Below are 12,790 nucleotides of genomic sequence, written 5' to 3' on the forward strand. Positions count from 1 at the left end.
GTTTCTTGAGAGCAGGGACTATTTTTGCTTTTTATTTGTTTCACTGACTCCTGACACATAGTAATCGATTAATAAATGCTTAAGTAGAGGGTGGAGATGGAGGTGAAAAACACCTAGGGGAGTTCCAGATACAGACTGGTCGGAGACCAAGTGCCAGCTCTCTCTAGCCAGTTCTGGAGGGCTTTAAGGAGGAGCTGGGGTTTTAAAAGCCACTTTGGTTGTGTGTGTTAAGTGTACTTACATAGGCAGGTTGGTTGGGAAGGGAGCAGAGGGAAACTGACTGGTACCCGGAAGGGGGAGGGGGGGTTGTCCTGCTCAGTGTTCAGAATTAGGGTGCTCAATTTGTTAGCTTGGAGAGGCTGGGGGCAGTGATGGATCTTCCAACATTTTATATTAAAGAAGACCCCTTCCAGCTGATATTCTGTGTTTGATGGTTGCATAACCCAAATCTGTAATATTATGGAAGGGTTGAGAGGGAGAACCTAGACTTGTTCATTAAAGCCCCATATCCAGCTCTGAGAGGGCCGGACAGTACAGATAAGAGGGTTGGGGTGGGGAGAGGAGGGAAAAGTAACTGGGTCTAGTACTGTTCCATCAAGTCTTATTCCCTCTGCCCCCTTCCTGCCCAAGCTTAGGAACAATAAGCAGCAGGCTGAGCTGAATGAGCCAGATCCCAAGCCCGCTAGCTGACCTCCACTGGGCTGCCTGCCTAGCCCAGAGGTGGCAGCCAAACTAGAGAAAGTGGGAAAGGAAATAGCTGGATACAATGGGGTGACGCCAGGCAGTACAGGCAGCCCCTGGAGAAAGGCCAACTCTAGGTCAGGTGGGGATGAGTGACGGCTGGACATTGTAGAACAATCTGTTGTTTGTAGTGGAGAGAATACTGAACTAGGAGCCAGAAGACTGTTTTAATTCTGATTTTGTCACTAACTGGCAGTATGACCTTGGGTAGGTCATATCCAATCTCTGACCTCAGTTTCTCTATACACTAAGTAAATGGATTGAAATAAAAGATTTTGATGTTTCCTTCCCCTTCTAACATGTGTTCTAAGGTCTAGTTTCCTTTCCGTTGTTCAACAAAGAGACACAGAGAGGTGGGTGTTCTAGGTGTAGGATGTAGGCTGAGCAAAGGTGTAGAGGTGTTCACGGTAGGGGGAGTCCAGCCTGGTAGGAATCTAAAAATAGTGCTGGTAAGGTACAGTGGTGGCAGTTGGTAGAGAGCTTCAAATGTCAAGCAGAAGAGTTTGAACTTGCCTTGGGGGGCGGTCTCAAAGCCACAGAAATTCTTGAGCAGTAGAGTACCAGAATCAGATCTCTATCTTTGTAAGGAAGATTAGTCTGGCATCAGGGAAAGGATGGATCAGAGTGGGGATGGAAAAACCCTGACACATGGTTATGAGGAATTGTACCAGGGTGACGGCGGTGAGAGCCAAGAGATGTTTCCAAGGGAAGACCTGAATGGGCACCCTGTGAGGTAAGCACTTAGACTTGACCAGCGGCTTCTAGGTGTTGAAATCCAACCCCTTCCTCTGACCAAACCCCAGAGCAAGATGGGGCTGCCTCACTTATCTTTTGTCCATCTCCATCAGGATTTCTGGTGGTGAAGGTTGGTTGAGGTCTCTTAGGAGTTGCAAAAGTCAGACCCTCTTCGTGGCCTCTAAGCACAGTTTTTTGGGGAGCTCTCATTCACCAGAGGAATGGACTAGGACAGCTTGGGGGATTAGCTGATTAAGACCTGGGACTGTCAGGAAGCCTGGGAGGGTTTTTTTATTGGTGTTTTTTGGAAGTGAGGTGAAAAGAATGCCTGCGCTGTGTGTATGTAGAGTGATGGTGATGTTTTTATTTGGGGAAGGGGGTTATAGCTGTATAGTTGTGTATCTGTGGTGAGTGTGTGTGTGTAGGGGTGTTACTTTTGTGTCTCTGATGTGGTGAAATATATTTTATGAGGTTATATGTGTGTGTGCTATATCTTTGTGTGTCTATGGTAGGGTGTGTGGAATATGAGTGTATTCCTATGTAACTGCATGTTTGTATGTCTGGGATGGGCAGGTGGCAGGGTATGTTTGAGTCTGTGTTATCTGTGTTATATATTCATGAGTCTAGAGGGCATCATCCCGTGCATGTGTATCCATGTACATGTGTGTCCTGCACAGTGGCTATTCGCAGCAGCTGTCAGAGCCCCTTGCTTGGGAATTGCTGCCTCTCCTACCCAGCTACAGGAGCAGCCAATGGTGGGGCTGGAGCTGAGCTAAGCTGTGAGTGTGTTGTGGGCTCTGCCTGGCAGCCAGGAGCTGCTCAAGTGAGAGAAAGGGACAGTGAGAGAGAATGAGGGAAGGAGGAGGGGAAGAAGTCTGAAGACCCTATGAGCTTTAGCTCAAAGGAATGAACTTGACCAGTAGGGCAGGGACTAGTTAGCGGCCAAGGAAGGTGAGATTGAGCTGGATGCAATTTGGATGTGTTGGGGGCAGGACCTAGTAAAGAAGTTTTGGGGTTTTGTTGTTGTTTCTTTGTTTTATTTTAAAGCCTTTGCTAGAGAAATGGAAATGGGGGAAGAAATGGGGTCTTGCTTGGGAGTGCTGTGAGGAAGGGCAGAGTCATACCCCAGGCAACTGAGATGGCATGATGTGTGATGGCATGACAAGACTGAGGGAAAAGGTTTTGGTTCCTCTGTCTCCTTTGTAATATTCCAGGTGTGTATTAGAGGATTGTAGGGTGTCAGAGCTGAAAGGGACAGCAGAACTAGAAAGGGACCTTAGAACATAGGCAAGAACTGTTAGAGTTAAAAGGAAACATTGGAAAAGAGCTAGGAAGAGCCCTAGGATGTAGAATGTTTGAACCCAACTACAGTGTTAAAATAGTGTGAAGCTGAAAGGAATGGAGCCTCAAATATTAAAAAATAAAATGCAGGAGGGCCCTTGGAACAGTGTGTGCCAAGGGGCCCTGACTTCTGGGGCTCCTTACTGCTGTAGAGGATGATTCTGGGGAGGTGTGGGAGAGGTGAGGAGGGTGTCCCATCCTGTTTGGACTTATCATGGCAGAACAGAGGGCTACAGTGGACCCGCTGTCCTGAAAACCACCTCTGGTGGTGCCTGTCAGAGAGGGCAGCTCTGTTAGTAGAGGATTCTGGGACACAGCCTCCAAATGGGCCAGGGTCTGCCAGCCCTTCAGAGATCTAGGCAGAGTTAGGCCTCCTAAATATGATGGCCCACTGTATTCTTTTAGGTGGGCAGAGATAACTGTCTTCTGTGTTACGAAGTCACTGATGGTCTAGACATTGCTATGTTTCCCTCAGAGTGATGCTTACCAAATGACCTGGGGGGTAGGGACTGAGTGGGGAAGCAGTTATATGCAAATGTTGCTGCATAGCTTGAATTTGGGGAAATATTTGACATGAGAAACAGTGTGTGGTGGCAGGAAAAACATTAGATTGGGATTTTGGACACCAGGGTTCTCAAGAGACATTCAGTATGTCACCATATGCTACCATATGACTTCTGTTCCTGGGGTGTTTCTTCCTTTTTAAGTGGGGGTAATGATACTTGCTGGCCCTCTTTACCACACAGTGGCAGTTGTAGGATTATTGATTTAGACTTGGAAGGGACCATATGGATCATCTAGTCTAATTCAGGAGGAAACAGGCACAGAGAGATTAAATGACTTCCTCATGAGAGCACAAGTAAGAAATAACAGACAGCAAGGATTTGAACACAGGTCCTCCAGCCTCAAACCCAGCATTCTCTCTGCCTTCATCTTCTCCTTTTGTGAGATTCCAGACTTAAACTGGCACCAAGTAAAATCATTATTGACAGCTTGTTAGTTTCATTTTTCTTGACCTTATCTGGCTGCTCATCTCCAGTGGAGATGGGTTCGGACTGAAGGCACAGGTTTATTAGTGAGGCACAATGGCTTTCATTCCCAGAACTAGCCTGATTGCGATTGCCCTTAGTAGAAAGTCTGGCTACCCTGGAAGATTCTCTTTCTTTCTGGGGCACAGATTAAGTTGGGGTTTTTTGGATGGGCGGGGAGGAGAAGAGGCCATTGAGGCTAAGTATCTGATGCCATATTTGAACTCAGGTACTCCATATTCCAAGGCTGATGTTCTATCCACTGAGCCACCTAACTACCCCATGCTTAAGTAATTTAATGGAGCAATGATGTCATAAAGGTCTGGGACTTGGGACATCTGACCTTCTGACCCAGCTTTGCCACTAAACAGATTAACACTTGGGCTGAGTCTGAGTCCCAGTTCCCTTAATTAAATTCAATTCTACTTTATTAAGCACCTGCTATGGGCAAGGCATTGTGCTCATCTGTAAAATGGGGATAATACTTGGAGAATGAGGGGGCTGATACCTATTTCACAAAGTGGTTGTGAGGATCAGATGAGATAGTAAAAATAGACAGCTGGTGGCTAGGTGGAGAGAGCACCAGGCCTGGAATTAGGAAGATCTGAGTTCAACTGGGAGTCTCAGACACTAGGGGTGTGACTCTGGACAAGTCACTTAACCTCTGCCTCAGTTTCCCCATCTGTAAAATGGAGGTAATAGTAGTATCTACTTTCCAGGGCCATTGTGAAGCTCAAATGAGGTACTTGTAAAAGTGGACTTGTACAGTGGCTGGCACATTTAAATGCTTATTCCTTTCTTCCATTCTCATTCCTCATGATGTGCTTCACTAACCGTAATGCACTATGTAAAGGTGAGCTACGATTGTTATTATCCTCATCCTGAAATTGCTGCCTGTGATGGCTGTAGTAGGGTTCTGTGAGTGAAATAAGGAGGCATAGCTATGAAAATCACTCTTGGAAAGAGTTTCTGGACTTAGAAGCGGCAAAGAACCTTAAAATGTAAGATGTTAAAGCCTTCACGCGTAGCATATTAGAATGGAGAGTAGGAAACATTTGATAGAGCTTGAACAGGCTGGCAGAGTGACTTCCTCCAGGTCACACAGCAAGCATCCGGAGGGGCCAGGGCTAGAAACCTAGTATCCTTCCCCTGGGCTCATGTCCCCTGTCTCCCCCCCATCCCTTTCCCCCCTACACACACACATACTTCCTAGGCTTTCTGTCTGAAATAGCTCCTGGCTTCTATTGTCCTCCTGTCACCACCACCATCCCTTTCCTGCCCTCCCATCTCCTGCATGATCTAGCAAGGAAGGTTTGGGAATTTCCCTGGGCTGGGCACTTTGGAAATTCTGAAACGTCCTTATCTATTCATTCAAATGGTGTTTTCAACATCACTATCTTATCCTGTGTTTGGGTGCAGCAGCACTGTGGTTCTGTAGCCCCTCTTTGGCCAAATGGAACAATTTTCTTCTCAAGTTTATGGAGGAAGGCAGCTTCTGTTAAATGCAATTAATGTTACCTTCTCCCTCAGCCTGAGACTTCATCTAAGCAAAGCTAAATGGTCCCCAGGGGACATATTTCATGCTTCTATCCATAATCTACATGTTCAGATTTGGAGAGACAAAAAGAATTGGACACTTTCAGTAGCATAGCCTGTTGTGTGGAGAGAGAGATGTGGACTTGAAGTCAGAAGACCTGGTTCTAGACTCTGCCATGACCTCACTATATGACCATGGGCAGGACCATTTGGACCTCTCTGGACCTCAGTTTCCTTGTCTGTAAAATAAGGTGTTCAAGCATTCTAATCTCTGCCAATTCTGACATTCTGTACTCTAAAGATCCTTTAAATTTTGAGGTTCTGTGTTCTAAGGGGCTCTTCCTGTTCTCATATTCCATTTTCTTCATTTTACTGTCATACGGTCTAAGGTGCCTTCCAACTGTGACATTTTATATTCTAAAGTCTCTTATAACTCTAATAGTCTGTGGACTTTTTAAAAAAAATTGTTCTAAAGTCTCTTCCAATTCCAAATCCTATGACTGAATTTGGCATGAAGCCTAGGAGCCTATCTTTCCATCCCTGAAAATCCAGTCGGTTTTGGGCCAGGGTCTTCGCCACCCACTCAATCTGAACAACCCCATTTATGTCTGTTACTGTTTGACTACTGCTGTTCCCTCAGCTTGTCCCCTGTTTGGAGGGAGGGGAGAGGAAAGACTGCCAGAAAGATGCTTTGGAATGTTGGGTGGATATGTTGTGTCCAATTGGTGCCAGGAATGGGTTCTTTCCTCTGTGCTTTCAAGTGGCAAACATCTTGCTTTAATAACCAGTCTGCAGTGGCCTCTCTGTTGGAGTCCCCGGAACAGAACCCACATGGATAACAAGGTTATTTCCCTTCAGGATCGATGGGCTGTCTTCTGAGAGGGGGAACCATTTGCCATGTTTGTTAAAATGTTCACAACAGTCCTTGAAACTGAGCCGCAGAGAGCCAGAGCAGGGAGTCTGTGGAAATGACTGGCTGGCCCAGAGCAGAGAGCCATATGTTTACATTAAGGCCTGTGCTCCTGGGGTGGGCATCATGTGACCAGGGGACAGTTCACTGCTCTTCAAGAGCCAGATGGAATTGATCAATTAGAGGGCATCCAGAGGAGGGTGATTGGAAGAAGCTAGAGGCATTCAGACTAGAGAAGTGAAGCCTTGGGATAGGGATCAGTCTATAATATTACTGTCTCAAGTATTTGAATGCCTGTCCAATGGGAGCAACATTAGATTTAATGACCTAGTGTCATAGGTTTTGATCTAGAAGGCAACACAGAAGCCATCTAGTTCAATTCCCTCATTTTACAGACGAAGAAACTGAGGCCCAGAGAAGTTAAACAACTTGCCTAAGGTCATATAGCTAGCAAGTAGCAGAGTTAGGATTTGAACCCAGGTCTGACTTAATCTTGATCTTGAGATCTAGCACTTGTTTCATTATTTTGCTCACAGAACTAGGAGTACTAGGGGGATGGGAGTTTCAGAGAAGCAAATTTTGTCTTAATACTGAGAAGAACTTCCTAACAATTATACCTGTCCCCAAGTAGAACAGGGCATGAGGTCTTCAAATAGGAATTTCCATGCCCACTTCTCAGGGACCATGCAGATGATATTCTTGTTTAGATGTGGAATCTTAGAACTGGAAGGGACCTTAGAAATCATTCCAGTTTAATCCCACCACCACCATTTTACAAGTGGCTTGCCCAAGGTCACACTAGAGGACATCAGAGGTCCTTTCCAATTTTGAGGTTCTGCGGAATAGCTAGCTATGGCTAGATAGGTCCAGGTTCAGGATAAAGGCATTTTCCAAAAGGGAATTTGTTGTGATCATGGGCTACCATCCCAAGGTGGGAAAACAATGAGTTGTTTTAGGTGAAAGCCTTTTTGGAAAGACTGCTGGCTGAGTGGAGAGGAGTCTGTGCCAGGAGAAAAGAAGAGATTTGTCCCAGACTTCTTAAGAATTTTAGAATAAAGAACAGCTCTCAGGTTTGCAGTACTGGGTAGGGAGTCAGGAATCCAGGTTCTACCCAGTAATCCTACTCTGTGTCATAGAACACTGAATCTGGTGTCAGAAGACTTGGGTTCAGTCCCAACTTTGCTATTTACTATCTATGTGACCTTTTGTAGGCCTCCATTTACTAATGAGGGAAATTAGATTACACTATCGCTAAGGTGCCTTCCAGTGCTACACCCTATGAACTTTCCAGGCCAGGTTTCAGTTTTTGTTTTTTAAAATATGGGCACAGCATCTCCAGGAATGGTCTGAGGGTCAGATGAGGTCATGGGCAGGGAATCCACCTTAGAGGTCATTCGGTCTATCACTCTGTTCCTGGAATAGATTGCAAGTAACTGCCCCCAACCAAGTACCACATCTGCATATCAATCAATCCACAAGTCAATAAATGCTCACCAACTTTGTGTCTAGCCCAGGGCTGAAATGTGCTATGGACTAGAAGGAGCAGAGACCTAAAGCCACACCTTGTAGGAATTAAAGTTCTGGCTGGGAAAACCCAGTTAAAACTTGAAACTGGACCTTGCTTGCATTTTGTGATGATGGTGACTATTTCTTCTCCTTTTCTGTACACTTTGAAAAGTATATATTGCAGTTAACCAACACTGGCCATTTCAATCTCATGGAGTAAAAACCAAAAGTTTCCCAGCATTTAAAGCCGAAAATCAAGTGTTACCTTCTTCATTCTGTAGATGAGAAAAGAACCAAGATTTAAAAATGGGTTCTCTGATTCCAAAGTCAGTGCTCATTTATAGATTTATTTTTTAATTTGTTTTTGATGTAGAAGTACTTCCTTTACCAGTGCAGATGGCTGGCCACCTTCTCTGCAATAGGGTATTGGGGCAACAAGAGGTTAAGTGACTTTCGGTCGTCACAGCCACAAGATGTAGATAAGGGTCTTGCACCCAGGTCTGCCTGAACATTAGACCAATTCTTTACTTGCCCCATGCTACTTCTTGCATATATGTTGATTGTAAGTATAGAATCCTCGAATAGGTATAGGGAGGGGGCTTTTGAATTTGTGCTCTGATTCTTCCTACACAGTGTTCAGAGAGAAAAAAAGTGAGTTCTCTTAACAGATCCCAGTCTGAGTTGGCCACTTTCAAGGATAGAGTTTGGGGAGGAATAGATCATGAGTTGGGCCCAGCGTGACTGTTGATCATAGGCATCTTATCATTTTAGAGTTCTGTCCTTAGAGCTCATGTTATCTTTACTTGGTGAGAGGTCATCTAATCTAACCCCATCATTTTACAAAGAAAGAAAATGAGACTTGGAGGAGGGAAGCAATTTTGTCCAGGTTCACACAGGGATTTGATGATAGGGCTGGTATTAGCATTACCCTGCTTGGATAATGGTTCTTCCTTCCTTCTGTCCTTCCTCTTTCCTTCCTTCCCTCCCTCTTTCCTTCCTTCCCTCCTTCCCCTGCTACTTTACTACTTTCTTTCTCTCCCTGGGCTTTAGGTTTCCCCTCAGTAAAATAAAAGAAGTAAAGTAGGAGATTTCTACGGTCTCTTCTAATCTTAAATCCTTTGATTCTATGACTTCTGATAGACATAGGGACTCTGCCATCTCAGGGTAAGGTCTAAGAAATGGGGACTTTCTGTGCACGAATGACAAATGGCTCATTCACTGCCAGTGACATTTGGAGACAGACACACTTATCTTCCTCCTCCCTATGACCTTTCCATTCTCCAGGTGCATTGCCCCTGACCCCACCCCCTTGCCCCAGTGGATTCCCTCGTGGAGATGTTTGGAGATCTTAGGGAACAAGGGCACAAATGACTTTCTAGGAATCGATGAAACCAACAAGGCCTTATTTATCATTGTCTCTCTGTAAACTTGGGGACCTGTGCTCAGGGCCATCAGCACGGAGCTAAGGAGATGGTTGTAGATGGGAGATGACAGGCTACTTTGACCAGTGGGCCCTCAGAGAGAAGAATCGACCTGTCTGTCTAGTTCAGGAAAGGCATGAGACTTGTAAGTTCAGGCATGATGTAATGGGAAGAGAACCCATCTGGGAGAAGGAGGACCTGTGTTTGATTCCTAGCTCTGTTGCTTCTACCTGCATGATCCTAGGCAAGTCCCTTCCCCTTTTTGAGTCTCAGTTTCCTCATCTGTAAGATGAGGGGTGGAGTATAGGCTGGAAACTATCTAAGGTCTCTCTACCAGCTCCAGATCTACAATCCCATGATCCTTTCTGAGCCTCAGTTTCCTTGTCTATTAAAGGAGGATGGTGATAATGGACACTACTCACCTCCCCAGGTTGTTATAAGGAAATGTCTAGGTAAATGTGCTAGCAATACAATTATCCTTGTGGGAGGTGGTGAGGATTTGAGTAGGATATAGGATGGCAGCAGTGAAGAAGGGACAGATGTGAAACACTTGTAACAAAAAAAACTATTCCATCCTGGGCTGTGTCAGCCCTTCTGTCTCCAGCCATTGTGGGCTGGTGGTCTGGGACAGGCCAAACCAAACAGGCTAAAATAAGGGTATAGTGGTAGTTTGCATCCCCAGATCATGTCACAGAGTTGGTTCAGAAACTCCTGTAGGTTCTCCTGGATCTCAGGCGAGCCATACACTCTGGACTCTGGGGGACCCCTGGACCAACCAAAACTAGAGAAATTCCAATGCTCCTTAGGGTCCTGGGTTGGTCTGTCATGGGGGAGGTCACATGTGTCTCACAGAGCAGGTGCACATTGTGAGAGAAGGTCTGGACTGGAGTTTCTCAAGGATGTGGACTTTCTGCAGATTTTAGAGCTAGGAGTGGCTAGAACTCTAGTCAACAAGTGCATGTCTAGCACTTAGTGTGCCCTGCCCTCAGGGAGCTCGCTGTCTAGTGGGGGAGAGACTACATGTCAGCAACTGTGAACAAACAAGATATAAACAGGAAGATCTATGACCACTCAAAGTTCCTTCCACATATGAAAACTGTGCAAGACACAACTTTCTCTTCATGTCCTACTCTCAGAAAAAGGCACAGAGGGTGATGGGACCTGTGTGTGAAACAGAAAGCAGATCCTAAGCCTAGAATCCTGCCCCAGGGAGGCTGAGTAAATATAGTAGAAAGGGCACTAGGCTGATAGGCAACCTGTATTCAGTTCCTGAGTCTGCCACTAAAATTCACTGTGTCTAGCCACTTTTCCTGACAAGCTCTGATTCCTCACTTTTAATATAGAAAAGATTAGAATAGATGGTCTCTGATAGCCTATGTTATAAGGTTTCTTGCAGCTACAAAGGTTCTATATGATTGTTCTATGATTCTGTCTTGTTGGCCTCACGTGCTGCGAGAGACAGGGGCAGGAGCCCAACCTGCTGAGGCCTTTAATACCCAGCTCTGACATTCTGAGATTTTAGAGATCACCACTAGATGATGAGCCCTTCGTTGTAGTCAGGACAACAAGTATTTTATTAAGGATTTCCTATTCTCCAGGCACTGTGCTGAGCATGTAGGGCTTCAAAGAAAGGCAAGAGTCCCTGCTCTTAAGGAGTTCACATTTTAATGAGGAGACAACGTGTAAATCACTAGCCATAGACAAATTATAGAGAGGCTAGATAGAAGGGAACCTTAAGTGGAAATTCCCAGCAGAGATAATGTGAAGGTATTAGAGAAAGAACTCTGCCTGACTGATTGGATGGCATCATCCCTTACCTACTGCCAGGTGTGTTTGTGTTTGAAATGTTCATGACATGACATGTTCCTTCCATCTACCCACACCAAAGGCCACACCCAATTCCTTTCCCAGCAGCCTCTCCTACAGACTTGGAAAATCATATAGTAGTAGCCCACAAACTGATTTTGAATCAGAGGACTTGGATTCAAATCTCAGCTTTGCTTTTTGATAGCTGGGTGACCGTAGGCAGTTCCCCTAACCTCTCTGAGCCACTACAAAATTAAGGAATTAAGGGTTTAGACTAGAGGAGTGGGGAACCTGCAGCCTTGAGGCCACATGTGGCCTTCTAGGTAGCCTTGGGTGCTACCTTTTGCTACCTTTTGATTGAGTCCAAGTTTTATAGAACAAATTCTTTTATTAAGGGGATCTGTTTTGTGAAGTTTGGATTCAGTCAAAGGGCCAAACTTGAGGACCAAATGGGCCACATATGGCCTTGAGGCCTCAGCTTCCCTACCCCTGGACTAGATCAAGTAGTTCACATCCTGTGGGCAGCAGACCAATAATGGGGGTTGAAGAAGAGGGACCAGAGAGTAAGGGAGATGTGGAGGAGAGAATTATCGTAAGATGCCTAAGTCCAAGCCCTGTAACGGATTTTCTCAGTCACCTGATCCATACAGCTGCTATTGTGAATATTTTTGAATTTCTTTTAATGTTAAAAAGTCTGCGTCTTTGAAAAGACTGGGAAATGATGGATGACAAGCTTTAAGATCTCTTCCAGTCCCAAATCCAATGAAGTACGGGTAGGCTTCCCAAACAAGAATCAATCCTTGCATATCTGTGACAATGGCTAACTATATGATTGGGTGAATCCATGGGGAGTCCATTCCATATCCCCCATCTTTTTCACTGAAGTATTCTTTCCACTAGAAATGGAAGCAGCTTAAGCTGCAGGAAAGTGGGAGTGAAGGGGGTGAGGGTATAGACATTTGGGGAGAAGAGATTGGGACATCCCTGGATCTGATTAACTAATAGTCTTTACCTTCCCTGTCTGTGCCCAGATCCCATCTGATGCCGAGGCTGAAGGAATCGAGATCCCACGAGTCCTTGCTCAGTCCGAGTAGCGCAGTGGAGGCGCTGGATCTCAGCATGGAGGAGGAAGTTGTGATAAAGCCTGTTCATAGCAGCATCCTGGGCCAGGATTACTGCTTTGAGGTGAGATCCTAGGATAAGAGAAGCTGCCCCAACTCAGGAAGGGAGGGTGGAATATCCCTTGGGTGCTATCTCCTTTCCTGTCCCACCTTCCTACTGTGCTACTGGCCTCCCTTATACGTGCTCCTCCTCTAATGATAGCAAACATTTTTTAGTGCTATGTGCCAGGCACTGTGCTGAGCACTCTACCATGATTATCTCATTTGATCCTCCATACAACATGGAGGTAGGTTCTATTAATATCCTAATTTTACAATTGAAGAAACTGAGTTAAATGGCAGGGTCACATAGCTAGTAATTGCCTATGGCCAGACTTAAAATCAGGTCTTCCTGACTTTGTGCCACTTTGTGCCACTTAGCTGCCCCCAAAACCTGAAGGTCTCCTTATTGACTACTGAGTAAAGGTTAGGCTCCTTAGCCTAGCATCTGAGGCTTCCCTCCCCACTTCCCCACTCCTGAACCAACAATCCAACTCCACCCCCTCTTCCTAAATTTATCTCCTACTCAATACAGGCATGAAGAGGCAGCTTCACAGTCATGGAAGAAGGCTGGATTTAGAGTTAGCAGATTTGGGATTAAAATCT

The 12,790-nt window shown here is 45.4% G+C and overlaps 1 protein-coding gene across 8 annotated transcripts in view; it reads left to right on the forward strand.

Annotated features, from left to right (window-relative positions):
- DAB2IP (DAB2 interacting protein) overlaps window positions 1-12,790 on the forward strand; it is a 293,662-nt gene that overhangs the window by 231,901 nt on the left and 48,971 nt on the right. For all 8 annotated transcript variants that reach the window (XM_072631804.1, XM_072631802.1, XM_072631800.1 and 5 more), the window contains one exon: window positions 12,056-12,209. In XM_072631804.1, coding sequence (XP_072487905.1) covers window positions 12,056-12,209 — 154 coding nt within the window. The remainder of the gene's footprint in view (window positions 1-12,055; window positions 12,210-12,790) is intronic.

This window comes from Notamacropus eugenii, chromosome 1, assembly GCF_028372415.1.
Source record: "Notamacropus eugenii isolate mMacEug1 chromosome 1, mMacEug1.pri_v2, whole genome shotgun sequence".
Taxonomy (NCBI): Eukaryota; Metazoa; Chordata; class Mammalia; order Diprotodontia; family Macropodidae; genus Notamacropus; species Notamacropus eugenii.